The sequence below is a fragment of the Podarcis vaucheri genome (assembly GCF_965113315.1).
Source record: "Podarcis vaucheri genome assembly, chromosome: 1".
Classification (NCBI taxonomy): Eukaryota; Metazoa; Chordata; class Lepidosauria; order Squamata; family Lacertidae; genus Podarcis; species Podarcis vaucheri.
The window spans coordinates 84,403,389-84,430,703 of NC_138759.1; the positions used below are offsets into that span (position 1 = coordinate 84,403,389).

Below are 27,315 nucleotides of genomic sequence, written 5' to 3' on the forward strand. Positions count from 1 at the left end.
CTGGAGGAGTGGGCAGGGGATACTGTTAAACAAACACACACACAGCATTCATTCATTCATTCATTCATTCATTCATTCATTCATTCATTCATTGTAAAGCATTTCTAAACGGCTTACTACTGTATTGGCACAAATATAAGCCACACCTGCAAATAAGCCGCACCTCTAAAATTCAAGAGAGGGGGCATGAAAAAAAGACAATACCCAAATATAAGCCGCTCCCTTAAAATTGGGTTACAGGCTGAAAATTGCTACAATTCCGCAGGCACTCACACCCATAAATGGCAAATGAACAGTCTCAAGCTTGCAAATCAGCAATAAAACATTTTTTGTTCCGTTTTACCGTATGTCTGTTTCAGCAGAGATATCGTAAAAGCCAATTTTTGTAAGGTCATGAATTTAAGCTGCACTTTAATTTTCATGGTCGGAATCTGGAAAAAAGTGCATCGTCTATTCAGGCCAATATACAAGATTACATAAAAACAATAAAACAATATCATAAAAACAGAAAAACAGTGCCCACAGCCTTGGGATGGCCATTTCATTCTACCTAAAAGTGCAGCCGGGGACACGGGTGGTACTGTGGTCTAAATCACGGAGCCTCTTGGGCTTGCCGATCAGAAGGTTGGTGGTTTGAATCCCCACTCTGGGGTGAGCTCCAGTTGCTCTGTCCCAGTTCCTGCCAACCTAGCAGTTCGAAAGCACGGCAAAAAGTGCAAGTAGATAAATAGGTACCGCTCCGGTGGAAAGGTAAATGGCGTTTCCGTGCGCTGCTCTGGTTTCGGTGTTCCATTGCGCCAAAAGCAGCTTAGTCATGTTGGCCACATGACCCGGAAAAACTGTCTGTGGACAAATGCCGGCTCCCTTGGCCTGTAAAGCAAGATGAGCGCCACAACCCCAGAGTCGTCTGTGACTGGACTTAACTGTCAGGGGTCCTTTACCTTTACCTTTTTAAAGGTGCAGCCAAGCCCTGCATTTTCCAAAGATGTGGTGGAAAATGTCAGGGTATAACTGATGCCTTCTACTTTTCAGCACCTGTTAAGTGTTAACCTCAGTTATTAACTTATTCCAAGGCTGGTCATTATCCTATTCTGAAGAGATTCATGGGGTATGTTACAATCTGCCTGATGCAACAGTGCACACACCAAATCTATAGGAAAGATCTCACAAAACAGCCACGTCAGATTTGCATAAGCTTGGATTGCTGTCTCTTCCTGTTCAGCTATGTTGAGTACATTTTTTAGCTGCGCAAAATGTGACTCGCAGGGGGGAAAGAACCGTTCAGCTTCTAAAGAAAGGAAGTACAGCTAGAGAGAGGAACTGAAAAAGTCTGCACGAATTACGGTCCCGCTCACTCACCATCTTGTTCATTTCCCCTTCAGTTCCAAGAGCCAACAAACTTGTCTCTGTGTTGGGGATCCTTTGAGCTGTCTTGCAGAGAGAAGACTCCGTAGTATGCGAATATAGGCAATGGATGATTTCGGTAAGTAACTCTTTCACATTATACCAAAACAGTAAGGACTGACATGGTGCGGAAGGCACAAGAAGATTGCACAATATTTCATCTTTTCTTTTATGGGGGGCAAGAGAACAGGGAGAATTGAAGATGTGAAGAGATTGAACACCGACTGTTGAGATGACACAGTTCCATCTGGGAGAGGCTTTGTGCCTTTAACATTCACAGCTGCTTGACAGGCAAGAATTCAGCAGGTACAGCTTTTTCCATAACAAGAAAAAAGAAGGTGAAGTAAAAAGAGCTGCAGATGTTGAATTTCTACCTCTCGGACAGCTGTTAAAAGCACAAAGACTTTCTTTACAGAAAAGCACCAGACTTATTTGGGTCACTAGTGTTCCAGAAGGAAGAGCTCAATTTAGGGCAGAGGAACTTGAATAAATTTGAGGAATGGAGAACCAAAGATCCACACCATTCCTTTAAATCTCATTCAAAGCACATTTAAAACCCACGATTTCTCCCAAGAACCCTGGGAACTGTAGTTCATTAACGGTGTTGGGAGTTGTAGCTCTGTGAGGGGAAAACTTTATCCACAGAGATGGAAGAAGCTTGTCCTTGTTAGTTTCCAATATATGGCATTTACAAAAGGTGATACATTAGAAAGATAATGATTGGTAAGGCAGTAGAAAGAAGAGGAATGGTTAGAGAAACCTGTGGTTGCAAATGACATCTGAACCAATTTATATGGAAAACAGGGGAGAACATTTTAAAGAAATTATTAGCAGTTTTAAATTCTAAAATATTCTAGAATATTCTAGATTGTGCTGGATACATGCAGAAAGGATATCTTTCTCTTTCACTGTGGTCTCACATTTAATTCTATCATCCTTCCCTTCCCTACCTCACTTCCTTTTTTGCATCAGAGCTACTGCCATAAATGGGTAATCCTGTGTGTGTATGTGCGTGCACATACAATAAAAGCCACAAATCAATGTTGTGGGTCAGAGAGATGTATCATAATGTAATGAAGAATAAAACAGAATTAGGTAAAGGTAAAGGTACCCCTGCCCGAACGGGCCAGTCTTGACAGACTCTGGGGTTTGTGCGCCCATCTCACATCTATAGGCCGGGGGCCAGCGCTGTCCAGAGACACTTCCAGGTCACGTGGCCAGCGTGACAAAGCTGCATCTGGCGAGCCAGCGCAGCACACGGAACGCCGTTTACCTTCCCGCTGGTAAGCGGTCCCTATTTATCTACTTGCACCCGGGGGTGCTTTCGAACTGCTAGGTTGGCAGGCGCTGGGACCGAGCAGCGGGAGCGCACCCCGCCGCGGGGATTCGAACCGCCGACCTTTCGATCGGCAAGCCCTAGGCGCTGAGGCTTTAACCCACAGCGCCACCCGCGTCCTCACAACCAATTACAAGTTACTTAATAAACTTGGTTGTTGACCCTTAAAATGGCATAACTACCAAGTTTAGCTCAGCCTGTAATTTGTCTAGGTTTGATTTTCCATCATAACAATTTTTAATTTCAGTTTGCACTGAAGTTGGCCATAATGAAAAATATGCGCTTAAAAATGAGATAATTGAACCATTCAGGCTTCTGCAATAATACATTGCCTGTTGAACTTGTGGAATATGGTTCATGTCTTTAAAAGGTGGCAACTTTTGTCCTTTATTTGACATTCCTTTGTGTTATTTGAATCTAACTGGATGTAAGTTTGAGGTCTTTGTTAGGCCACATGACAACTATCTTTCCTTTCCGTGAGAAGAGGTATCTGAACAACAACTTTGTGGCTCTCACTTTTCTGATTTTGGACACTTCATTTCATGTGAGAGAAATGCCACCGGATATTATAACTCCATCTTTTAAAGGTGAAATTATGTGTCATGTACAACACACTAAAGGTCAACAGAGGAAGCAGAAATTAGGGCAAGGAGAAAGGCTATTTAAAGCTCCTCCCACAGATGAGACAATTGTGCTTCCTGAGAGCAAGGTATGTGGTAGAGGAAGCCAGCAAGTATTAATAGCTCTCTTTGAAGGTGCACCTAGGACAGAAGATGTACTAAATTGGGCTGGGCACCATATAAATAGGTGGCTTGCATAGCCCAAGAGTGTCTGTGAGACAACTGTATGCAAGCCAGCACAAGAGAGATGCAAGGCAAAGAAAGAGAGCACATATACTGATTTATCAAACTTCGGTTTCAAGCTGTTCCACAAGTTCAAGACAAGAGGCATCCAGGGCCAAATCCACACCTTACATTTAAAGCACTATTATACCATATTAACAGTCATTGCTTCCCACAAAGAATCCTGGAAACTATAGTTCATTAAGGATTCTGAAAGTTGTTAGAAGGCCCCCATTCTCTTCTCAGCACACTCAGCTACAGCTCCCAGGATGCTTTGGGGGAAGCCATGAGTTGAAAAGGTATACTGTATAGTGGTACCATGGCTATCAAACTTAATCCGTTCTGGAAATCCGTTCCAAAACCAAAGCGTTCCAAAACCAAGGCACGCTTTCGCATAGAAACTGATGGAAAATGGATTAATCCATTCCAGACTTTTAAAAACAACCTCTAAAACAGCAATTTAACATGAATTTTACTATCTAACAAGACTATTGATCCATAAAACAATGTACTGCAGCCACGCAATCAATCAATCAATCAATCAATCAATCAATAGCTGAACCGGGTTCCACATAGTCACAAAAACAATAGGAAAAAGCCACAAAAACAAAAATGCAAAATAAATAGCAAAACCAGACAGACCCCAGCGTAACACTCAAATCGGAAGCTTAACACTCAAAATGGAGCCCATTTGGCTTCCAAAAAAGGTTCGCAAACTGGAACACTTACTTCTGGGTTTAAAGTGTTTGGGTTCCAAGTTGTTTGAGTACCAAGGCGTTTGAGAATCAAGGTACCACTGCACCAATGCTTTAAATGTATGGTGTGGATGTTGCTAGTGGCCATGATAGGGGCAGGAAGAGAGGAGCCAGGGCTTTCTCGGCCGCGGCTCCAATCTGGTGGAACGCTCTGTCACAAGAGACTAGGGCCCTGCGGGACCTGACATCTTTCCGCAGGGCCTGCAAGACAGAGCTGTTCCACCAGGCCTTTGGTCAGGGCGCAGCCTGACCCCCTCCTCTGGCAATCTGTACAGAATTTTGCTTAATGGTTGCCATCAATTTGATTTTAATTAAGTTTTATAATGAAATGTTTTTAGAACGTTGGATTATTTTGATTGTTGTTAGCCACCCTGAGCCCAGCCTCAGCTGGGGAGGGCGGGATATAAATTATTATTATTATTATTATTATTATTATTATTATTATTATTATTATTATTTGTTCAGATGCTTTGTTGGCAGAACTGGAACAAACCTCAGCAAGTTTAACTGTGAGTGATCCAGTAACGTCAAAGGGCTACTTTCTTCTGGAACGTGACAACAAGGAGAAACCAGCGGCAGCAGCAGCAGAGACCAGTGTCATCCAGAAGAAGAAACCAGTTGCTCCAGCCAAGAAGGTATTCTCCTTAAGCTGTTTACCTTCTTAGCAAGTTGCAGGTTAATTCAGCTTTTCAAGATGAATTACACTGGGGTGACTACACTTTGGGGGGCTTTGGGAGACATCCCCAGCTTCCAAGCCCTCCAGGTGCCAAATGCCAGCGATAGGCATGGCCACTCCACAACAGTCATGTACACCACACACACATCAGAGCACACACAGTCGGCAACACACTCAGAAACACCCAGATCCAGATGCATGCACACACCTACACACAGAGATGCATGCAAAGGATGCAGATTGCTCCCTCTCCCGGATCACCAGATTGACCCTCTGGTCAGCAGGGTGAGGGAGCAATCTCCGGCCTGATCCTGGCGCTGGGATGGGTGGAGAGGTTTCAGTTTCTCTGCTCACCCCAGGGCCAGGGTGAGGATGCAGATCCTCCTTCACTCTGCTTACCAGATAATTGATCTGATTGTGGTGAGTGGAGGAGAGGGAGTGATCGGTATCACGGTCTTGCACGAATCATCTAGGAAAGGCTTCCCAAATGTTGAAGAAATGACGCTTCATAAGGAGCATCAGAGAATCAGTTCAGCAGTTTGTTTGTATGTTTGTATGTTTGTTTGTTTGTTTGTTTTCCCTGCACTCCCAGAGTACAGGAGTCTTGGGGAGACACACACACATAGCTTAACGGGCTGGATATGGCTTGCAGGTCACAGGGGAACCACATGACAGCTTGTGTCCCCAGCAGACAATCCACTCCAGTTTTTGGCTTAATCCACCTCATTGCCGCCATTTTTCACCTTCCCCAGAGTTTGGGTAAAAGCACTTTGTCTTATGTATGGCTGGAGGGGAAAAATAATCACAAAATTTGGCTAACCCATAAAAAGTCCATTGAGTTGCAAAACACAGGCTAAAGACCTGCCTGCCTGATGACCTTGGAAAACTGATCCCCTTTCAGCAAATCAGCTGCATTTGTAGAGTCAAATTCATTTCTTGTTGCAGCCATCCTGATCATTTCAGCCAAAAAGGAACCGAAACTATACATAACTATACATTGGTAGAGTCATAAAGCTACTACACATGGTTTGCATATATTGTATAAGTCCCCAAGTTTCAACTCTGGTTAGAGCAGAGCCTTCCAGAAGTTTTTGGATGACAACTCCATCACCCCTGACCATGGGCCATGCTGGCTTGGGCTGTTGGGAGCTGGAGTCTAACAACATCAGGAAGGCTGCATTTTCCACACCCTGGGGTTTAAGGACCACAGGTAGCAGCCTGGGAAAGACCTCTGCCCCTGGTCCTGGAGACCTGCTCACTGAGCTATAGTGGACTTGAGAAGCCTTTGCCTTGATTCAGTTTACAGCAGCTCCTCAAAATGCATATATCCTTTCACACATGAGACTTCCCAGTCTAGAGACTGTTGCATAGCATGGCTGCCCTGATCCTATGCTGTGATGATCCAGTTGTCTTCTTTTCTTTCCTGTATGTTTTGAATATAATTGAATGCTTTGCAGCAGTAACAGGAGATAAGGGCAGTCAATAGGTATGGGAGACAATATATTTGAGATCTGGTCCAAAGTCTTCTAAAATAGGAGCTGGCTTCACACTGGGAGATGGCAACTTAACTATAAAGCAGCTCAAGAGAAACAGAGGAGAGTAACAATTTCTGTTGGTTCTTTGCTTTTCAGAACTAGCTGATACAGGATAACAGGATAACAGCCAATATTGGAGAGGAGCATATGATTGGGTGGATTTGAGGGGAGACAGTGTCCTTTTTGTATATCTTCTCTTGTGTATATTCCCAGGTGCCACCAGCACATGATGTTCAATGCCGTGAAGAAGATGCAGACCATATTTACAGGTAAATGAACACTGAATCAGGAAGGCAGGTTACACGGCTCACTTGTGCTGCTTTTTTTTTTTTTTGCTTTTTTTTTTGAGAGAGAGAGAAAAGCCTTCCACAGATAACGGATCAAAACTGTACAGCATGTAAACTTTTGCTCTCTTAAGGGTTAGTTAGCACTGCATCAAAGGCTACCAGAAATGGTCATCTTCATTCATATGCAGACATATGCATCTATACCATACCACAACCCCGAAGTAAGTTTTATAACACAAAAATAACAGTTGAATGGCTTCAAGGAGCTTGCTTCCCCACTATCTGCCAGAAAGAACAATCTGTCGGTTGCCCTGGGGCTGAGAGCTGAAGGAAAGCACACTTTGGCTCCACCCATTGTGTTGGGTCTGAGCAGAAGTTTGTGCATCTCATATATGTTCTTAACAAAAAAAGGGGGAACCAAACAGAGAGGCCTGTCTGTTCATATAGTCCTTTTATCATTCTTATTCCAGAGCTTTAAATGTCCCAATCGGTGATATAAACTTTTTTGAAACTCTTGAACGTTAAAAAGACAGGTTGATTCATTTAAGCATAGCATGATTATTTTTCAGAATAGGGAACCGTGCCATCATTTTAAGCAGAAGGAACATTCTTTCGTACTACTCATATGCCTGATTTTACATGCATTGTGTGTCAGGGGTATCTGGGCTGGAAATTATCCCCATTTCCAAGAACCCTCAAGCAAATCACAAAGTATAATTTTTGGACTCCAAAGAAGGTGAAAATTCCTCTTAAAAAAAACAACTCAGTTTATTAGCTATAATTCACATATAATCTTGTCTGTAGTTAACTAGATAATGGTATCAGGTTGGCTTCAGGTCAAGGGTATCCAGCATGGGCAATGGCCAGGGATGAAGAGAGTTGTAGTTCAACAGCAAGAGGCTACCATGATGGCTACCCCCCTGCTTTAGATGCATGAATTTAGCGAAGAAGGTGAGGGATGAGATTAGATTTGTTGCAACTTGACCTTCTTTCATATGTTTGGATGTATATAGGGGTGGTCAGTGTGATTTATCCCAGGTGGACTAAGACACCCCACCCCCACTGGCAGCATGCCTTGAGAAATGGAGGCAATCAGTGGGAGGGCAGATACTGCTGCCATATGGCTTTCCTGAATCAGATACAGTACATGGAATTGATGCACCAATTGTGGAATGAGGATGTGGGAGAGTTTTTCTTTAAAAGGATCTCAGGCGCATTGTAGCAGCAATGAGTAGCTTGCTGGTATGTGGGTCATTGTTGCTTACCGGGAAGCAGAAGGTCAAAGTGATGGGGAGGTCAGTGTGGTGCAAATGCACTGGCAGACCCAATTTAGTGCTCCTGCTGGTGCATTTGCAATGTGCCAACCTTCCTGTCCTTCCACATCTCCTGGTAAGTAATGATGGCCCATCTGCTAGGAAGCTAGTGTAGTGACTCCACCCCCACCCAGTGATCCATTTCTGCCTTCAAAGTTTTTGAGGTTGGTAGCAGTTAAGGAGTAGCCAGGGTTGGGGTCTATGTGTGAACATGCATGATGGACAAAGGGAACATGGTTCATTGTAGAATTTTAATAACGTCCTTCCTCCTTTCCTTCAGTCATAAATTTGGCTTTCTATTCCCTCTAGCAAAGTGCAAACTCCACAGCCAGTGCTCTCTTCGTCTTCATTCACCACACCTGCTCAACAGTTGGATGAACTTTTGGCTTGCTTGGGAACAATCCAGGACCAGGTGAGTCACAGACCCGGCTGACCCTCTGCAGGAGAAACAACAGCAGTTTCTGGGAAATGATAGTGAAGCGCCAAGACTGTTCCTAAGGAATGCTTAATGTTTTTTGTGGTTATTGTATTAGCCATAGCAAATGAAGAGCAGAAGTTACATTCCCATCTCCAGCTTAGGCAGAAGAAAAACTAAGGCAGAAGACAGGCTGCAAAAAAAATTAACAGAAGGTGTAGGTTGTGTGGGGAGAGGGGACACTTCTGTGGGACAAGATAGAAAAGGTTCATGCATGGTGATCCAGGAAAGGCTTTGTAGAATAAGTGAGATTTAGGAGTTTTAAGTGGAGAGGGAGAGGAAACTTGAGTAATACAGAAGATGAGAGTATTTTTTATGTATAGGGAGGAAGATTTGTGGCACTGTTAAAATTCACCATGTTGAGTATATCTACTTCCTCTTTTGCTGTTATGTATTATTTGCTTGTTTTACTGTGCTTGATGTGTTATCACTTTATTTTTTCCATTGTTAACCACTTTTGAGTTATTGATAAGAAATGTGGAGGGTTTTGTTTTTTTACAATAAAAAAGTAAATAGAAATAAATGAATGAAAAAGTGAAATCCCAAATCATTTGCTTTTCTGCAGATCTCAGATGGGAAGGAAGGTCCTGAGAAGCCATCACCAGCCAAACAGAATACCATTGACAACCTAGACAGCATGTTGCAGGGCCTGACACATGATATGCAGGACCTTGGTGTTGCCACTGTGGCCAAGGGCCACTGTGCTTCCTGCCACAAACTCATCGTTGGAAAGGTAGGAGAGGGAGAGAGAAAGAGAGAGAATCGAGCTCTCCGGTAGTTTTCAGCCCCACTGGGTTAGAGGTTTGTTATGAACAACCAATGGTTTGTCACATATCTGCTTTGTGAAGTGTTTGGCTTGCCTCAGATAGAAGGAAGGGATTTCTTCTCCTGCAGATTGGTCATTTAATGTCTGCCACATATTGCTGAGGGTCCTGCCCTCTCAACCCTAAGCGGTCCTGTGGTGCACTGAGCAATGCGGAGCTTGTTGATTAAAAACATGGACCCGTGACAAATGTCTGAGACAGTGGCGTAGCGTGGGGGGTGCAGGGGGGGCCGGCTGCACCAGGCGCAACATCTGGGGGTTAGGGTTAGGGGGCGCAAATCCATGGGTTAGGGGGCGCAAATCCACAGGTTAGGGGGCGCAAATTACTTGCCTTGCCCCAGGTGCTGACAACCCACGCTACGCCACTGGTCTGAGAGACATCCTGTTGGAAAGGGACGTGTGCCTCTAAACTCTCCTCTTGGGCTTGCTGGTTTCTAGGTAATTACAGCGCTGGGAAAGACGTGGCACCCTGAACACTTCACCTGTGCCCATTGTGGAAAGGAAGTGAGCTCTATGCCCTTCTATGAGCGGGACAGCAAGGCCTACTGCCCCGAAGACTACCACGATCTCTTCTCTCCTCACTGCGCTTACTGTGCTGCACCGATCAAGGAGGTACGTCATGTTAGCCTCACCTTCTGCCTGCTATTGCTCCCTTTGATTTGACTTGATTATTGACTTTCTGTATCATTTAATGTGTTAAAGAATATCTCTAAGCGGTGTACAAAAAACTGAAGCACCAACAGACAACTCAAACAAAATATTGCAAAAATACAGAGTTACATATAAAAATTTTACATCAAAACACACACACACACACACACACACCATTCTCTCTCTCTCTCCCCCCCCCTACTGGCACACCCTCCCTCTCAGCCTCTGGGTCCACACCCAGGGTACAAACAAACTCTTGGTCCACCTACACAAGTCTCACATCAAGAAGAGTTCCTAGAAACAGCAGACATCACCCTAGTCTCTCACTCTAGACTTGTTTCTTTGGGCAGGCCCAATGTGGATGGTACTTCCTCAGGCTTCTGCACCCAGTTCCGGGTGAGTTTCCAGGGGGTGATTTCTTTCATCAATGAAGAACATACAAATAGGGACTTAATGATTAAATGAACAGGATTTGGGGAGTTGTAGAGTTCTATACCACCCAATGGCCCCCCAAGGTGTGTGGAGAGGGGGTTATTGTTTTCGTTTGCTACTATGCTATGCATTTTTGTGTTTTAATACTGTAAACTGTAATACTGTGAATCCTCAGATGAAGAACAGTATGGAAATTTTAATAGTAGTAGTAGTAGTAGCAGGAAGAAGAAGAAGAAGAAGAAGAAGAAGAAGAAGAAGAAGAAGAAGAAGAAGAAGGAGAAGAAGGAGAAGAATAGGGGCCCCTCCACTCACATCTCTTTCTTCACTCTCTCCTCCTCCAGCTGCTTTGAGAGAAGGTTCTGATTCAGAGCAAGAGCAAGTTGAGAGTTTATCCAATCTACCTTACTCTCCCTGCCCCCACCTTCTTTTGCCCTTTTAACCATCAGGGCTTCGCAGTGTTGAAATCCCACAACCCTTTCTTCTCCTTTTCTTTGCAGAAAATCCTCACAGCCATGGATCGCACCTGGCACCCAGAGCATTTCTTCTGCGCTCACTGTGGGAAAGTGTTTGGCAATGATGGTACGTCTTCTTCATCTCCCTCAGCCCCTGCCCCTTCCCTCAGCTATTCCATGCTTGCTTGCACAGTAGAAATCCACACAGTTTTTGCCCTTTCAATCTTCACTTGCTGCTCCCTGCCATTTGAAACCTTCCTTTCCCACCCCACCTTCTCTTTCAGCCAGACTAAAATCTGCTAAATCGCAATTGTTTTCTGCAAAATCCTAACTACTCTTCGCCAGGGAGCAATTCTCGTTGAGTTCAGTGGGACTTGCATCTGAGTACACATGCTTAGGATTGCATTGTGTAGCATTTTGGTATCAGGGAGGCCGGAGTACTCTTTCCACAGAGCTGACAAGACGATTCTATGACATCCTGTAGCTGCCTGTCATACCAATGCATGCATTCAAAAGTATGTTATATTTGGGGAAATTGCTTGGAAGACTGTGTTTGTTTGACAGAATTGTATTAAAAATGTGTATATTGGAAGAAGTGCACACTAAAATATTGATGAAATTAACTTAAGGTGGGAAACAGAGAAATCAAAATTGGCAGATTTGTTTGTCCCTACTCTAAAGTGTTTTCATTCACATTGATCTCAATGGGAGAGGTATGCTTTATTGTCCCACTGAAACCAATGAGGCAAGTTAAGTGCTTAATTTTGATTGAATCATCCCCCTGGTATTTTGTATAGCCTCCTGGTATGACCCTGGAAGCCTGGCTATAAGCAGAAGCAACTCACTCACCTCTTCAAGGGTGTTAAACTAATACGTTGAGATGACCAGAGAGTTTATGGAATTATTTTAACTCTTTCAAAAAGGCCTGAAACTGTAAAAACACTGTGTTGGTTCAAGATGTGGCCATGCTTAGAGGAGACTATTGAAATCAGTTGAACAAATGAGTCAGAAGTAATTCTGGAGCCAATGCAGTACATAGAAGTCACCCATAATGTGCTCAACTTGACCTGACATAAGAACCAGCCAGGATTCATGTTTGAACTTGTTTGCTAAGGCATGCATCACTCTTTCTAAGTTGTGATCTGTAAGAGACTGTTTTGGGAATTCTATAGTGACTCGGAGTCACTATGGTATCAGCATTCTACCAAAGCATCACAGTTCTCATTGAAAGCTTGTGTCTGTGTCCTAGGAGGAAGTCAGTGCATTGTGACTTATTATTTCCTTCTCTGAATAACCATCAGAAAAGCGTAAACACACTTGTGCTCACTGTGGGACTTTTGATCACAGACTGGCTCTGGTGTGCTCCCAGAAGCCCAGCTCCAGTAATTGGCCCCCAAGTGGGTTAATTGAGCACATAGTGGTGAGCTCAAGTCCCCAGACTGCTAATTATAACTAGAGCGCAGAAAGTTTTGTGGGTGAATTTAGAGTCTGATTCGTCCCTGAACTCTGTGGATTGGTTCCTTTTGCCAGCTCATGGCAACCATTCTTTGCCATTGGAGTGGCTTCTCCCGAAAACACCCCAGTGTTATTGCTTCACACTATTAGAAGCAACTTTGAGAAATGTGCTAGCATTGCAACAGTTTCTTAATCCTTGGTGTGACGATGGCTCAGCTTCCGTTGCTTGCTTTGAGCAATTATGGATTGGTGAGCTGTAAGCATTTTAGGGGAACTGTCACTGCAAGAGTTTAGCAAAGCACTGTGTGATCCTATTGTTGCGACTGGCCTATGACTGTACCAGATTATTCTTAGAATCGGTATGGATTAGTGCAGTTTAGCTGGCCAGCAGCACGAACAGCCCAATCTGCTTGGATGAGTTGTTGCATTTTGTTTTTAGGGAGGAAAAGAGCAGCCTGCCTAGAACCTAAGTACTCTAATTTCCCAATAATTAACATGCTTTAGTTGTGAAAAATATATTTGAGCCCAGGTGGACCGCTTAGAGTTTTCTGCTGAAATGTGGAGTGATCTATTAAGTAAATAAACAATATGTTACCAAGACAAACCATGAACCAGGCAGATCAGTTGAAGGAATCTCGATCACAAGGACCTGTTGAGTACTTAATGTTCCCAAGGGAGGCACCCCGGGGAGTAAAACACCCCAGGTAAACTAAACATTGCTTACTGGGCCCATGCAGAAAAACCATTCGGCAGAAGCTGATCACATTCAGCCTTTTGGTGTTGATTTGACTGGAAGGTAGTAGGTCAAAATCCCAACGAAGGCAAGAATAAGATCATGGGCAGAATTCATGTAACAGACCCATTTGTGGTAGGGCTTCCACTTGTGCAGTGGGGCTTCTCCTTCTCTCCCACCCCCAGCCCCCTGAAATTGGCTTGGGGAACCCCCAAAACAGCACCAGAGGGAGGAAGATTGTTCCATCTGATAAGGTGATATACTTGCACAGATGGATTGTTTGTAATAGTGTAACACTGAATTCCACCCCCTTGGCTCCACATTGTACTCTTCGTGTGAAAGGGAGCCACCTACAAGGCTGATTCTGACTACTGAGAAGACAGGCAGAGAAAGGCTGAGGGGATCAAAGAGCAGCTGACCACCTTTTTGCAGTGAAGGAGGGACGCTTATTTTCTCGAGGGGTTCTGAGAAGGGACACTTATCTGCTAAAGAGAGAGGAGATAATCATAGATAAACATTGGTTGGGTGGTGTCGAATCTTCACCGGTGGGATGGGAGACCCCCAGAAAAGCAAGTGGGACGAGCAGATATGATTGTGCTGATGGAATAATCTTATTGCTGCATTGAATACAAACCATGGTAGGCTGTTCCTCTTCTCTAAAAGCTCTGTCTCCCCATACTTACTCTACAGGTTTCCAAGAGAAGGACGGGAAGCCATATTGCCAAAAGGATTTCATGGCCCTTTTTTCTTCCAAGTGCAAAGGCTGTGACAAGCCTGTGATGAATCAGTATCTGTCAGCACTGAATGCTGTCTGGCACTCTGAGTGCTTTGTGTGTGGGGTAAGTAAATCCAGAATAGCCTGCTCCAGTTAGAGGTCATTCTGGGTTGCTGGGTGGAAAACATATATATACCACGAAACTTGTATTGAGGAGGTTGCTAACAGAACCAAGAATTATGAAGTCCAGACAGAGTTCAGATAGGATTTAGCTGTAATCCTGCATGCAGTTAGGTTGCTTAAATCCCCAAAACTTGATTCATTCCTTTGTTTGGAAAAATGTATATTGCTCCTCACTGAATTTGATTCCAGGGCAGGTAACAAAATTAAAATATCAATAAAACAATAAGTCTCCAAAATAAAAACAAATAAGCAATGACTTTAATGGATTTAAAGAGTCAGTGTACAGGATGAGAGCCCTTTCCCAAATAGAAAACTGTCAAAGCTCTTTGATCCACAAAGTTCAGGTTTTATTCTTCATGAAATTTTTATTAAGATTTTCTTAATAAGATTTTATTAAGATTAAGACAGTGAAATTACAACTACAGAAAATACAAATCAAATAAGTAACAGTGTTCTCGCTTAAAAGTAATTCTTGCCCCTTACCATACACAGAGGACAGTAGCTTATTCCAACCCTCACCTGGAATATTTCCTTTCTCCTCCTATACTCTCACCCTGGGAGAGCAACATTTCCTGTCTCTCATCCAGGGTCCTCCATCAACCCATATATCACCCCCATGAGTATACAATCTCTGGACCTTAATAAAGGCCCTCTCTAAAGAGAGAAGAAAAAGAAGAAAAACAAAGGAGAAACAGAAAAAATAAAAATAAAAAAATTCCTTCCAGTAGCACCTTAAAGACCAACTAAGTTAGTTCTTGGTATGAGCTTTCGTGTGCATGCACACTTCTTCAGATACACTGAAACAGAGGTTGCCAGATCCTTCTATATAGTGAGAAGGTGGGGAGGGGTATTACTCAGAAGGGTGGTGGGAATGGGAGATTGGCAGATAGCTGAGATGAGCCTGTTGACGACTCTTAACGACTGCAAAAGGTCTTACAGAAAAAGGCAAGGGGTGAGAAGGTGAAAAATGGCTTAGTCATGTATAATGAGATAAGAATCCAATGTCTTTGTTCAGACCAGGTCTCTCCATGGTTTTAAGTTTGGTAATGAGTTGCAATTCAGCAGCTTCTCTTTCCAGTCTATTTCTGAAATTCCTTTGTAGTAAAACAGCTACTTTGAGATCTTGTATAGAACGTCCTGGGAGATTGAAGTGTTCTCCTACTGGTTTCTCTGTTTTGTGATTCTTGATGTCAGATTTATGTCCGTTTATTCTTTGGCGTAAGGTTTGGCCTGTTTGTCCAATATAGAGAGCTGAAGGACACTGTTGGCATTTGATGGCATACACAATGTTAGACGATGAGCAATTAAATAGTCCCGAGATGGTATGTGTGATGTTGTTGGGGCCAGTAATGGTGTTGTCCGGGTGTATGTGGCAGAAAAAAGAAAGGGACAGCACAAAGAAAGAAAAGAAAAAGAGAGAAGAGTAAAATAAAAAATACAAAAGAAACAGAAAAACATTCTAAAAGAAAAGCAAAGTTCAGATTTTAAAAACCAAATCGTGAAAACAAAAAATTGATTTGCAGAATTTAAATACTAGTTGCATACTGTAACACACACACACACACACACACACCCCATCTGAACTGCCAGATTCCTAAGCATCCTTCAAGTGATTCCTGGTCCATTCCTCTAGCCCCACCCACAGACTTCCATGTGTTGGTGCAGACATCCTCACTACAGAAACCTGTGCATGAGCAGCTGCTTCTTTGTGTGAAGGCTTCTTCAGTGCAGGCATCTGTGGATGTCCATAAGTGGGGCCACCACTAGGCTCCATTGCCAGGAGCAGGGCCTGCAGTGCATGCCCACTCCCTGCTTATCACAATTCATATGTGAAGGGGGATCTGGTTTCAGATCAAAATGTTTCTATTTTAAAACTCAAAATTTCATTTTTCAAAAATAATAATAAAGAAACAAGAGCAGAATTATTTTTGATGGGGAAACTGCAAATTCTGACAAATGTGGACTCTATAAAGCACTAAATATGAAGTACAAAGCTGAAAATTTTATTTAAAGCAAGAACCAAAACACAAACATGTAGAACTTATTTCAAAACAGTAGCTGATGGGTGATGGTCATGATAACTCTATCCAGACGCTGTACAGTATGCTGACTGGCTTGTTCTTATGTAAATCCCGGAAATAGTTATTTTCTGATGCCCTAACACAGGCTTCCTCTGCTTTCAGGACTGTTTTTGCAGCTTTCAAGATGGTTCCTTCTTTGAATTAAATGGACGTCCCTATTGCGAGCTTCACTACCACCACCACCAGGGAACAGTGTGCTTTGGTTGTGGCAAGCCCATTGTTGGGCGCTGTGTCAGTGCCATGGGGCACAAGTTCCACCCGGAGCACTTTGTCTGTGCCTTTTGCCTCACCCAGTTGCACAATGGCATCTTCCAGGAGCAGAATGGCAAGACCTACTGCCACACCTGCTTTAACAAACTCTTTGTCTGACTGGAAGCCACAGGGAGCATATTTCTTCTCTCAGGCCTTTGCACGAGAAATGGGCAAGGGCAAAAACGATTTTGAAGAGACAAAGGCTGCAATCCTGTGCCCACTTACTTGAGAGGGATTTCCATTGAACATAATAGGACTTACTCCTGGGTAAAGAAGCATAGGGTTAAGCTGTAAGAAATGCAGTGATGGAAATATGCTGCTGTAGCAATATCCATCAATGCACCTAACAGCGTCAACACACCCAGATCCTCAACTGCGAGGCAATCCCTCTACTCCACTGCATTTCAAACAACTTTTGCAAGCTTACAGTAGTTTATCAGAAACAGTAGCCTCTAAGTAATATTGTCTCTTCATCCCGTATCCTTTCCTGCTGGCAACAGCAAGTATTTTATTTACTCATTGGAAAAAATAACCCTCTACACAAAACATATTACATTGATATGTGTTATTTACTATGTAATCCTATGCATGCCTATTCAGAAGTAAGTTCCACTTGGATTTACTCCAAGGTAAATGTGTATATGTTTGTACCCAGGCAAACCAATCCTATTCACTAATTGTGTTAGATAAGGGAGATACACACTAGAGGAGAGCAACAACCATACCCTCCTCCCAAAGCCCACTGAACAGGGACTGTGCCAGCAGCAATGCCCACATGCCACCCAAAGAGGTGTGATGGTGGTGAATATCATATAGTTGTGCATTGCACATTTGCGCTTTTGATTGGCAGGAGTACCATGCACAGGCAAACTTGGCTGCCCCCATTTTGATAACCTGCTGAAGCTCTCTTTCACCAATTCATTAGAACAGCTTCCTATCTTAGAATACTCCCCATGTTTTTCAAGGACACTGTGCTGGATGCCTAGATATTTTCAACATGTTCTTTGTAACTGAACAGGTAGCATGCACTGAAAAATAAACATCACTTTTCTATTGGTTATATGAGTGCTTCTTTGCGTTCCAGGACTGTCTTTGGTACAGTTTAGTTCTTGTGTGTATCACATAGGGATCATGGTTGCTTCAAGTGAGGATTTGAATAAGGGATGGGGGGGGGGAATTTATTTCAATTCATATTTGAAGTTGAAGCTGCCTAATTCACACTTTGTGAATTGCTATGCAAACTTAAACCTAGTCATCCTTTAGAATTCATGCTTCACTGAATATTGCAATGCAGTTCTCCAGCCAAGGAATGTGTATAAAAATACATATATTACAGAAAACAGCATAGAGAAAATGCATTATATTAGGCAAAATTGCTTGCAAAATGTTTATATTAGAAGAAATTCACACTAAAATGGTGATGAATTTTCATAAAGACTTTTTTCAAAAAATTCAAATGATGTGGAAAATTCAAATGATGTGGAAATGTCAAAAACTGAATTTAAGATTGGAAAAATGAGAACATGAGAAAAACTGAAATTGACAGTTTCTTCCATCCCTAATCTGAGTTAGCAAGCACATACAGGGGTCTTATTGATTGAAACAATATCTTGGTGGACAGAAGAAAATTAACAAAATTACATTCATACCAAGGTTGCCCCTCTGTAAACTTCCATGCAGGGCTGACTTTAAGGTTTCTAGAGCACAAAAATAACAAGAGAATATGGCTAGTCAGTGCCAACAATGGCAACTCTTCCCAGTAGGTCTTGCCCCAATGAAGCAGTTGCAAGGTCTGAAGGCCCCCACCTTCCCATCACTCTCTAAGGCTCCTCCTCTCCAAGGTCTTTCCCAAGCAGTTGCAAACTGTGTCTGCGCACAGCCAATCTCTGCTCTGCTCCCCAGGGGGGAGGAGAGCTGGTTGCAGCAGGAGGGAGAGACTCCCTAGATTCTTCAGCAGCCTGTCTCAACTCTGCCTCTTGGCCAACCTCCTCTCCAGCCTCTGCTTCAGCCTTGGAGACTGAACTGCTCTCTGCCACAGCCTCTTCCTGCTCACCACACCCTGTTACCTCTTCTGCTTCTAACACCTCTTCCTCCCAGTCTTCTTCCTCTTCTCCCATTGACCACTCACTGTTGTCCCACCACCAGTTCCCTGGGTGTGAGCCTTCTTCCCTTGGGAGTTCCCCGGTTGGTGCCTCCCATCCCTCCTCTGCATCCTGCCAGTGTATGACATTTCCCCACAAAGCAGAGTGATTTCTTATTAAATAGGCCAATGTTATCTAATCTCCCTGCAAAAAAACTCCAACTCACATACATTGATTGCTTGAGAAACAAGTTAGCTGGAAACACCCAAGTTGACAAGCTGGCAACTTTCTTTTTGCACTTTATTATTTTTAATTTTTTGCCTTCTTCCCCCTCTGTTTTGTATCACATCTCTGCCAGATGAAAAGCTCTGGAGACTCAAAAGCTTGCCATGCTTTTGTGACATTATGGTTGGTCCCAGTATAAGTGTTGTCCAACTGTGGAAAAGAAGTGTCGTTTTTAATGACAAAAAATCACTGTAGTTTTTCTCTCTTCAACACCCTTAGGGAGAAAGCTCCACTGTACTAATTAAATACTTAAACAGGAAATTGTCCAACATTTCGCTGACTAAATAATGGGGAACCAATTCCCCTACTTATTTCAAAAGATCTTGTACATGCTGTAAGTATATTGAATATGTTAGGCAATACTAAGCTCCGTAGATAAACTGCAGAAGATCAGCCAGGCTTTCCAGGTCTAATAGTTTAACAATAGACCCCAAAACAATTCTCCATCATCCGCTGACTTGAATTAGGCTGCTGAGATCAGGGAACCTTGGTGGTGGTAGGGGGAACAGGAATAGAATTGGGTGCAAACTTCAGTTCTGGTACTCTACTGAAAATAATCCTCAGGCTAAGCTAGTGCTCAGAGGTGCCACGTTCTATAATTGTGTCCATTTTCCAGGAAACACCATTTTGCTGCTGGCTCTGGTTGGTGGACCTCAAGTTTCTAATGAAAAACAAGTTGATCCTACAAACTTATAGGTTGCCTGCCTCTGCCACAGATGATCAGAGCGGTGAAGCCTGTTCAGAAGTGGATTTAGGGCAGTGCAACTGGTTCCCCCACACAACTGACATAGTGAATTGAGCAGAACGGAAGGTGAGAGGCAGGTGTGTGTGGATTCTGGCATTGCTGAAATTTGAAAGGCCAAAATCCACCCCTGTGAGGCTTCAGGGAATTGGCTTCCTTCCCCCGTGGCAGTAGATAAGAAGATCAAAGAAAGGAATGTCTTACCAGTTAGAAACTTTAATAATCACAGTGAGAGAACAAAGAACACATCTCCTAGACATGGTGGTGCTCCCAATTAAGGATCCAATCTCCTTACGTCTCTATTAATCTACATCACTCCTACGTCTTGTAATCTGAGCTTGTACCCTGTATACTTTCTGTTCTGAGACTTTCTGAGCTCTTCTTGACCTTGGGCTGAGCAGAGGAATGCTGTCCAGAGACCATGAATCCGTTAACCCTCTCTCTTCCAGTGTTTCTCCTCCTAGTTGTTCCGGTATTTCCCAGCTTCTGCCTTCTGAACTATGTCCCTCTGCAAACCACTCTTCCAAATCTATACTGTCCTCCTGCTTCTGGGAAGATTCAGGAGCTGGAGCAGGGGGTGGGGGTGGCTCCCACCATTCCTCCTCAGTGCAGCCCTCCTCGGCAGGGTACCTGTCAACCCCTGAGGCTGTTGTAAATTGACACAACTATAAGGTTAAGAAGACCATTTGAGGGCTGTCCCTAAGACTGCTATGGGGGCTACCTCGACTAAGTGGATGAAAGGATCTCAAACAGTAGGAAAGCTCTGCTGCTACTCAAGGGAAATAGAAGCATCATAACTGGTGGTTCCTCTTGTGAGATGTAGCAGGCACTATCGGAAACAAGTGCTGGGCTATGAATAAGATAACTGCCTGTGGTTTGTGGTGACTCATCTCCCTCAGCTTCCTTTGAAAAATGCAATCAGCAATAAAATATGTACTCTGGGGCTGGGGAAGATCTCTTGCATTGCTTTCCTATCAGCCAAATGAGCCCTTCCTTGTTTTGTTAAATGCCGTAAAAAGAAAACAAGCAACTGTATATACAAATTCACCCCAGTGGATAGAACGTGTGGAAGGTGGAAAGATCTCTGACATATGTCTCTGACCTGATATTGCTATTGCAATGGTATGTGCATACCCACCCCGTCCTTTCAGCTGCAGACAGGGAAATTGGGAAATTGTGCGATAGATGTCACATAACCACAGCAGTGCTTGCAGCAAGGAAATGCAATATTAAGCAATTTCAGAGAAAGTTCTGTTCCTATCAGCAGGGCCAGTTTATTATTATTATTATTATTATTATTATTATTATTATTATTATTATTTGAGGAGTATGCTCAGCTTGGAGACTATCCTGAAAACATCTCCTCTTTAAATGAATTTTATTTATTTCCTTAGATTTATATCCTCCTCATCATTTGTTTTATTTAATATACCACTTTTTGGCCCCAAAGTCCCCAAAGTGGTGGACAGATTACTACAAAAGACAAATGCAATTATTTTTATGTAGAAAGATACATAAAAATCAAGGAAAATATACAGTATCTCCTGCCTGCCTTCAAACATGGAACCTTTCTAAGCATTATCAAAGCCCCATAATTTTTTCTGGGATCTCTTGGGTGGATGATCTCCCATTTCTTGTTGGGAGGTACATTCCATGCAGTGGGATGTGGTTCACCAATGCTCCAAGAAACTGGTGCAATGGAATTGGGGTTACTTCAGCAGCAGAGTCCTTTGGTGCTGGAAGTCATCATGGACATAGCCAGGATTTTGTTAGGGGTGAGGGCTTTTTTTAGGGGATCCAGAAAAGTTGTTGAACTACACCAGACACAGGCAAACTCGGCCCTCCAGATGTTTTGGGACTACAACTCCCATCATCCCTGACCACTAGTCCTGTTAGCTAGGGATGATGGGAGTTGTAGTTCCAAAACATCTGGAGGGCCGAGTTTGCCTATGCCTGAGCTATGCCCATGCTGGAAGTGGAATCAAAATGCAAGTTTCACAGAGCACTTAATATAATGCTGTATTGTTGAGCATTGCTATTTCCCATGGCTTTCGCCTATCTTTCTTTTAATGTTTTTCTGCTCAGAAAAACTCACAGTTTGCAAAAGAAGGATAAAAGGTATGCAGATTCTGGATGGTGGTTGCAGGTTTAGAAATCATAGTTGTTTATTTCCCTCTGACTTTTAAATTCATTTTTCACCTGTGCCTAAAGATAGTGTGGCTTCGTGCAAGGTTTACTCCTTTTATTTCCACCTTGAAACTATAGACAGATCCACACCATACATTTAAAGTACATCCAACACACATTTAAATCACTTGACTTCTCCCAAAGAATCATGGGAACTGTAATTTGTTGAGTGTGCTGGAAATTATAGCTCTGTGAGGGGATTTAAATGTGAGTTTGTTGTGCTTTAAATGTATCTTGTGGATCTGACATTATAATACCAATGGAACAGCACAGGAACATATACTGAGGAAATTTCTTACTATTTATTGGCAACCTCTAGTGGTGAACAGATGGCTGGGAAATGTAGTTCATTGTCATAATTCTTTTATTGTGATACCATGATCTCTATCTCTATTCCCACTCCACTTCCAGATGTTGATTCCTTATATGTATTGTGCTGAATCTATAAGATGCACTTTTTGTGGCATGAATGTGGGGAAAGTGCAAAGATAATGTAGTTTTTAGCTTCCCAAATTTACTACTATCTATATATTGTTGGGGGATAGAGCACGCTAGAAAATATTCAAGATGGTGTCATTGTCAGCAGGGAAGTTTACAAGCATTACAACTGGTCAATTAGTCATTGAATACTTTGGCTTGGATCAGTCCAAAGTTTGTGACAATTAGATATTGCCTCCATAGTGGATAGGTACTGCTTGGGACAGGAAGACTGTAATGTGTTTATCATGAGTTCATTGACCTTTGGGGTTTGTTTGATAAATATATTTGTAACAGAGAAATGCTGAAGAAGAGGGTGATGTTCCCTCTAAACAAAAACCAACAGATACCTAACAACTCTACTGGGGATAATTCGCTTTTTCTGGAAAAAAGCTAAGTGATACCCTGTCTGGAGGATTAGGTGGTGGCAATGCATGGATGGTTGATGTTGCTTTGATTCTGTTGATATTTCAGTGGTGGGAGAAGGTCTCTGTGTATCTTTCCACCCTAGCAAATAAACCAGAATACCCTAAGATCCACTGCTATACTGCAGAAGAAATGGTGACAGAGTTGAGTGGGGTGAAAATGACGCTGGACATATCACTTGCTTGTTAATACTTGCCTTCCTTTTGGGGAACCAATATCTCAGCCAAAGGAGATCGCCAGAAGGAGCACTCACTTTTGACTGTCATCCTGTGAGTCTGAAGAAACTTAGCAAGGTAAGAAGAGCCCCTTGCAGGCATAGCCAGTAATATAGCCAGTTGTTTCCATGTTATTCTTAAACGGGTTACATGCAATCAATCAAATAATGCCTAATCCACTTCTTATCCTTTGCCAAAGGGATGGGAGCCAGTGACCCTCCAGATATTGTTAGACTTCAACTTCCCTCAGCCCCAACCAGCATGCAGTCAACAATATCTAAAGAGCCACAAGCTACTCTCCATCCCTGCTTGACAGAATACTCATGAAAAATAATTTATTCAATTGTGCAATGGATAGGGAGGATGCTGGGGATAAAAGGCTATCCATTATCTTCATGCCCTGCTTGTGAGCTCTCCAAGGTATCTGGTTGGTTACTGTTGGAAACTGAATGTTGGGCCAAATGGACTTTTCTGGAACCAGAAAGGCAAATGTTTTTGCACACAATGGTCCGCTCTCTCACTATGCTGATACTCACTGATTGTTCCTGTGGACTGAAAAGCTGGGGTGGGGTCGGGTTGTAATGCAGTTGAGCATGCTTGCTAATGCAGCTTTACATTAGTGCTGCAGATCTCAGTGAAGTACTACGTATTTATTAATAACATTTTATCAGCATGCAAGGTTCTCTCTCCCTCTCCATTTTACTCTCGCAACAATCTTGTGGAAATCCTTTATGTTCTGTGGGTGGAAATCTGCATCTGGATTTATCTTGTCCCTGCTTAAAGTGCATTAATTTTATTTATTTATGTTTATTCCACGATTCCTCCAAAGAGATAATATACCTCCTCTCTCTCCCAATGTAATCTAGTAACCTTATACCTGACAGTGAGTGAAGATCTGAAGTATTTTGAGAGAGGCTTTCAGTTCTCAGTGTCCACACATTTCCTTTGTGCCATTGTTGAATCTGGTCAAACAGACTTGGCAAGTTTTTGGCAAGTGCTTGCCTGAGGTAAAAGCTGGATAAGTGTATATGTACATGAGCAGCAATTCCTCTTTCGTTCCACCTTCGTTCCACCTTCAACTTTATGAAAACAGGGGACCCAATATTTTCACAACTGAAGCATTAAGGTCAGACCAGTAGTGAGAGATACTCTTTAAAAATCAGCAACATGAGGGGGGACAAGCCCTGCTGGATTGGACCAAAGGGATAATTCATCATCCTGCTTCCCACAGTGGCCAATCACCTATTAACTTTCGCGCTCACCACTTTTCCATTTCCAGTCACTCTCCCTGGCCTCGCTGCTCTCCCCCAACCCCACCTATATCAATTATGCTGGACCGACAGCCGAATCTTAATTCAACACCAGCAAAGGAACAGTGTCTGTCACTGCACCTGAGGCCAACAGGCTATTTTATGTGGCACAGGGCAGGCAGTGAGGCATGCACAGCTTGTTAAGTATAATTGTTTAAGGGGACACGGGTGGCGCTGTGGTCTAAACCACTGAGCCTCTTGGGCTTGCCAGTCAGAAGGTTGGCAATTCGAATCCCCACAATGGGGTGAGCTCCTGTTGCTCTGTTCCAGCTTCTGCCAACCTTGCATTTTGAAAGCACACCAGTGAAAGTAAATAAATAGGTACTGCTGCGCCAGAAAGGTAAACGGCGTTTCCATGCATTCTGGCTTCCATCTCGGTGTCCCGTTGCTCCAGAAGCGGTTTAATCATGCTGGCCACATGACCCAGAAAGCTGTCTGTGGAGGACAAACGCTGGCTCCCTTGGCCTGAAAGCGAGATGAACGCCACACCCCATAGTTGCCTTTGACTGGACTTTACTGTCCAGGGGTCCTTTACCTTTAGCTTTTTATCTTTACCTAATTGTTTAATGTATATTGAAATGGGAAATAAATATATAATGTGCCAGTATGTGACATGACTGGAAATTTCCATTGAAAAGAGCTTACCGGATTAATCATTAATGGGACTGTATCTTTGTAGCTCATTCACAAGGTTTTTAGCTCACAGTCACATGAAAGAGATAGTATTACAGGTCTATGCATATGCTAATCTGCAAGGCAACCACGCTGGGTGTGTGTTTTTTGTTCGAGGCTGTGGAAGAGAATGGATGTGTTAATCTGTGTGAGCACAAAGCCTGAGGCTAAAAGAGGCTGCAATGGAGAAGAGACTGAGTTTTGATTTTAGCTCTGAATACAATATATTTGTAATCTAAATTATAATGCCTTATGCTGGGAAATTACGCTACTAGGTGAATGTAACTTTATTTGTTTTACGTTGTTTGGAGTTAAATTCTGTAAGTAAAGTTTTGAACAGATTAGAAAGTTGCATGCTGTTTTTAAAAAAATATTTTATAATTATTAGTAATATTTCATAATGATTCACTGACATTTGCATGGGAGGTATTGTATAGGATCTAAAACCAATTCAGTCTGTATTCATGGTGACCACAATATTTATGTGGTAAATTAGATGCATGGGAGTGAAAAGTCTGAGGCTGATAATCAAGTTTCCAGGTATTTGAATCCCACATGCTCCAGTGAGATAACTATGAATTATGTATTGATGTTTAACCCACTGTTTCTTTTGTACAGTAACTGATGCGATGTACTTGGCACTTGCAAACCAGAGCAACCAATCCATTGCCTATGAGTTTATCTTCCGGGCATTCTCCACCATTCCTGAGATCCAGGCTCTCCTCTTCACGTTCTTCCTTCTGCTCTACCTCACCATCCTCTTTGGCAATGTCTCCATCATCTGGGTGGCCTGCACAGATAATTCCCTACACGTCCCCATGTATTTCTTCCTGGGCAACCTCTCTTTTCTGGAGATCTGTTACACCACTGTAACAGTGCCGCAACTGCTGTCCAGCATCTTAGATGCCCACAGACCAATCCCATTTGCAAGCTGTGGCATACAGATGTTCTTCTTTGTAGCACTCGGCAGCACAGACTGTTTCCTGCTGGCTGTCATGGCATATGACCGTTACGTTGCCATTTGCCACCCACTTCGCTACAGCCTCATCATGACCTGGCAGGTATGCACATGGCTCGTGGTTGGCTCACTGATCCTTGCACTTGTGTTGTCATTGGAGCTGACAGTGCTGATCTTCACCTTGCCTTTCTGTGGACACCAGCCCGAAATCAACCATTTCCTGTGTGACGTGCCACCTGTGTTGCGCCTGGCATGTGCTGACACCCGTGTGCACCAGACTGTGCTGTACAGTGTTGGTGTCATGGTCCTAACTATTCCCTTCATTCTAATATGCATCTCCTACATCTACATTGTGACTGCCATCTTGCGGATCCGCTCAACAACTGGGCGGCAACAGGCCTTCTCCACCTGCTCCTCCCACTTGACAGTGGTGATCATACAGTATGGGTGTTGCAGCCTTGTCTACCTGCGTCCCAAGACAGATTCGTCAGAGGATGACGACCGCCATCTTGCTCTCATATACACTTTTGTCACTCCACTGCTAAACCCCCTCATCTACAGCCTGAGGAACAAGGATGTCAAGCAGGCTCTAAAGAAGGCCATGGCGGGAACTAATGACTCTCAGGTCTGATTCCTATTCATATGGGAAATCCAGTACCAAACATTCCATAGAACCATCTTACCACGTCTAAGAAACAGGAGGCAGAATGAGGTTATGCAACGAAGGGAAAACGAGCGAGGTCCCAACTAAAGAAGAATGGCAACTTAAGCTGATGGAATATGCGCAGCTTGTGGACTTAACCTATAGAATAAGAGAACAAGAAGAACATACATTCAGAGTGTACACTTGAAAACATTGGCAGCATTGAGATAAATTCAACAGTGTAAATAAGTTTTGATGTGTGTATTAATGGAATACTGAATGGTTTAATTTGTATAAAATATACAGGGATTTATGATATGCATAATGAACAATGGAAAGAGAAGGGATGTTTAAATGAGTATTCTAAATTGTAAAACAGAAAATTTAATTATATATATATATATATATATATATATATATATATATATATATGACTGCTCCCAGCTGTTCTTACACAATAAATAAGATGAGCAAATTCCGTGCAAAGGGTCATTTGGAAAAGAATTGAAATTAAAATTGCCAGGATCATAATGCCATTACAGTGGTACCTCTGGTTGCGAATGGGATCCATTCTGGAGGCCTGTTCACAACCTGAAAAGAAGGCAACCCGCGTCTGGGCACACATGGGTCGCTATTTGCCACTTCTGCACATGCGTGTGATGTCATTTTGTGAGCATGTGCGAGCGGTGAAACTGAAAAGTAACCCTTTCCAGTACTTCTGGGTCACCACGGGACACAAGCTGAAAACGCGCAACCAGAAGCAAACGTAACATGAGGTACGACTGTATACAGCATTGAGAATGCTCTTTACAGTTTGGTCACTTCACCTCAATTTATATTGTAGGTTGGAAAATGTTCTGAAACGGGTGACCAAAATGAAAATGGAGGTGGAATAACTTCCCTATGAGGAAAGGTCACA

At 43.0% G+C, this 27,315-nt stretch overlaps 2 protein-coding genes across 3 annotated transcripts; both read left to right on the plus strand.

Annotated features, from left to right (window-relative positions):
- Positions 1 to 1,259: 1,259 nt before the first annotated feature.
- LPXN (leupaxin) lies at positions 1,260 to 17,458 on the plus strand. The gene is made up of 9 exons (XM_082211988.1): positions 1,260 to 1,483; positions 4,803 to 4,972; positions 6,762 to 6,817; positions 8,458 to 8,560; positions 9,189 to 9,356; positions 9,885 to 10,058; positions 11,027 to 11,108; positions 13,860 to 14,008; positions 16,251 to 17,458. Exons 1-9 carry the CDS (start codon positions 1,471 to 1,473, stop codon positions 16,515 to 16,517), a joined length of 1,182 nt encoding a protein of 393 aa, XP_082068114.1. The 5' UTR covers positions 1,260 to 1,470; the 3' UTR covers positions 16,518 to 17,458.
- Positions 17,459 to 22,685: 5,227 nt separating this feature from the next.
- Positions 22,686 to 26,746, plus strand: LOC309526155 (olfactory receptor 10Q1-like). 2 transcript variants are annotated; one of them, XM_082212070.1, is made up of 2 exons: positions 22,686 to 22,891; positions 25,414 to 26,746. In XM_082212070.1, the coding sequence occupies exon 2, from the start codon at positions 25,425 to 25,427 to the stop codon at positions 26,382 to 26,384; it is 960 nt and encodes a 319-aa protein (XP_082068196.1). In that variant the 5' UTR covers positions 22,686 to 22,891; positions 25,414 to 25,424; the 3' UTR covers positions 26,385 to 26,746. The 2 variants fall into 2 exon arrangements, with proteins under 2 accessions (XP_082068196.1, XP_082068197.1); XM_082212071.1 differs by lacking the exon at positions 22,686 to 22,891 and adding an exon at positions 25,073 to 25,115.
- Positions 26,747 to 27,315: the final 569 nt, after the last annotated feature.

Excerpts from the sequence above, each read along its gene's own strand:
- LPXN (XM_082211988.1), top strand. Across the intron at positions 9,357-9,884 it reads ACAAACTCATCGTTGGAAAG|GTAATTACAGCGCTGGGAAA; the intron begins GTAGGAGAGGGA and ends GCTGGTTTCTAG. Across the intron at positions 11,109-13,859 it reads GAAAGTGTTTGGCAATGATG|GTTTCCAAGAGAAGGACGGG; the intron begins GTACGTCTTCTT and ends CTTACTCTACAG.
- LOC309526155 (XM_082212070.1), top strand. The coding sequence starts at position 25,425 with ATGTACTTGGCACTTGCAAACCAGAGCAACCAATCCATTGCCTATGAG.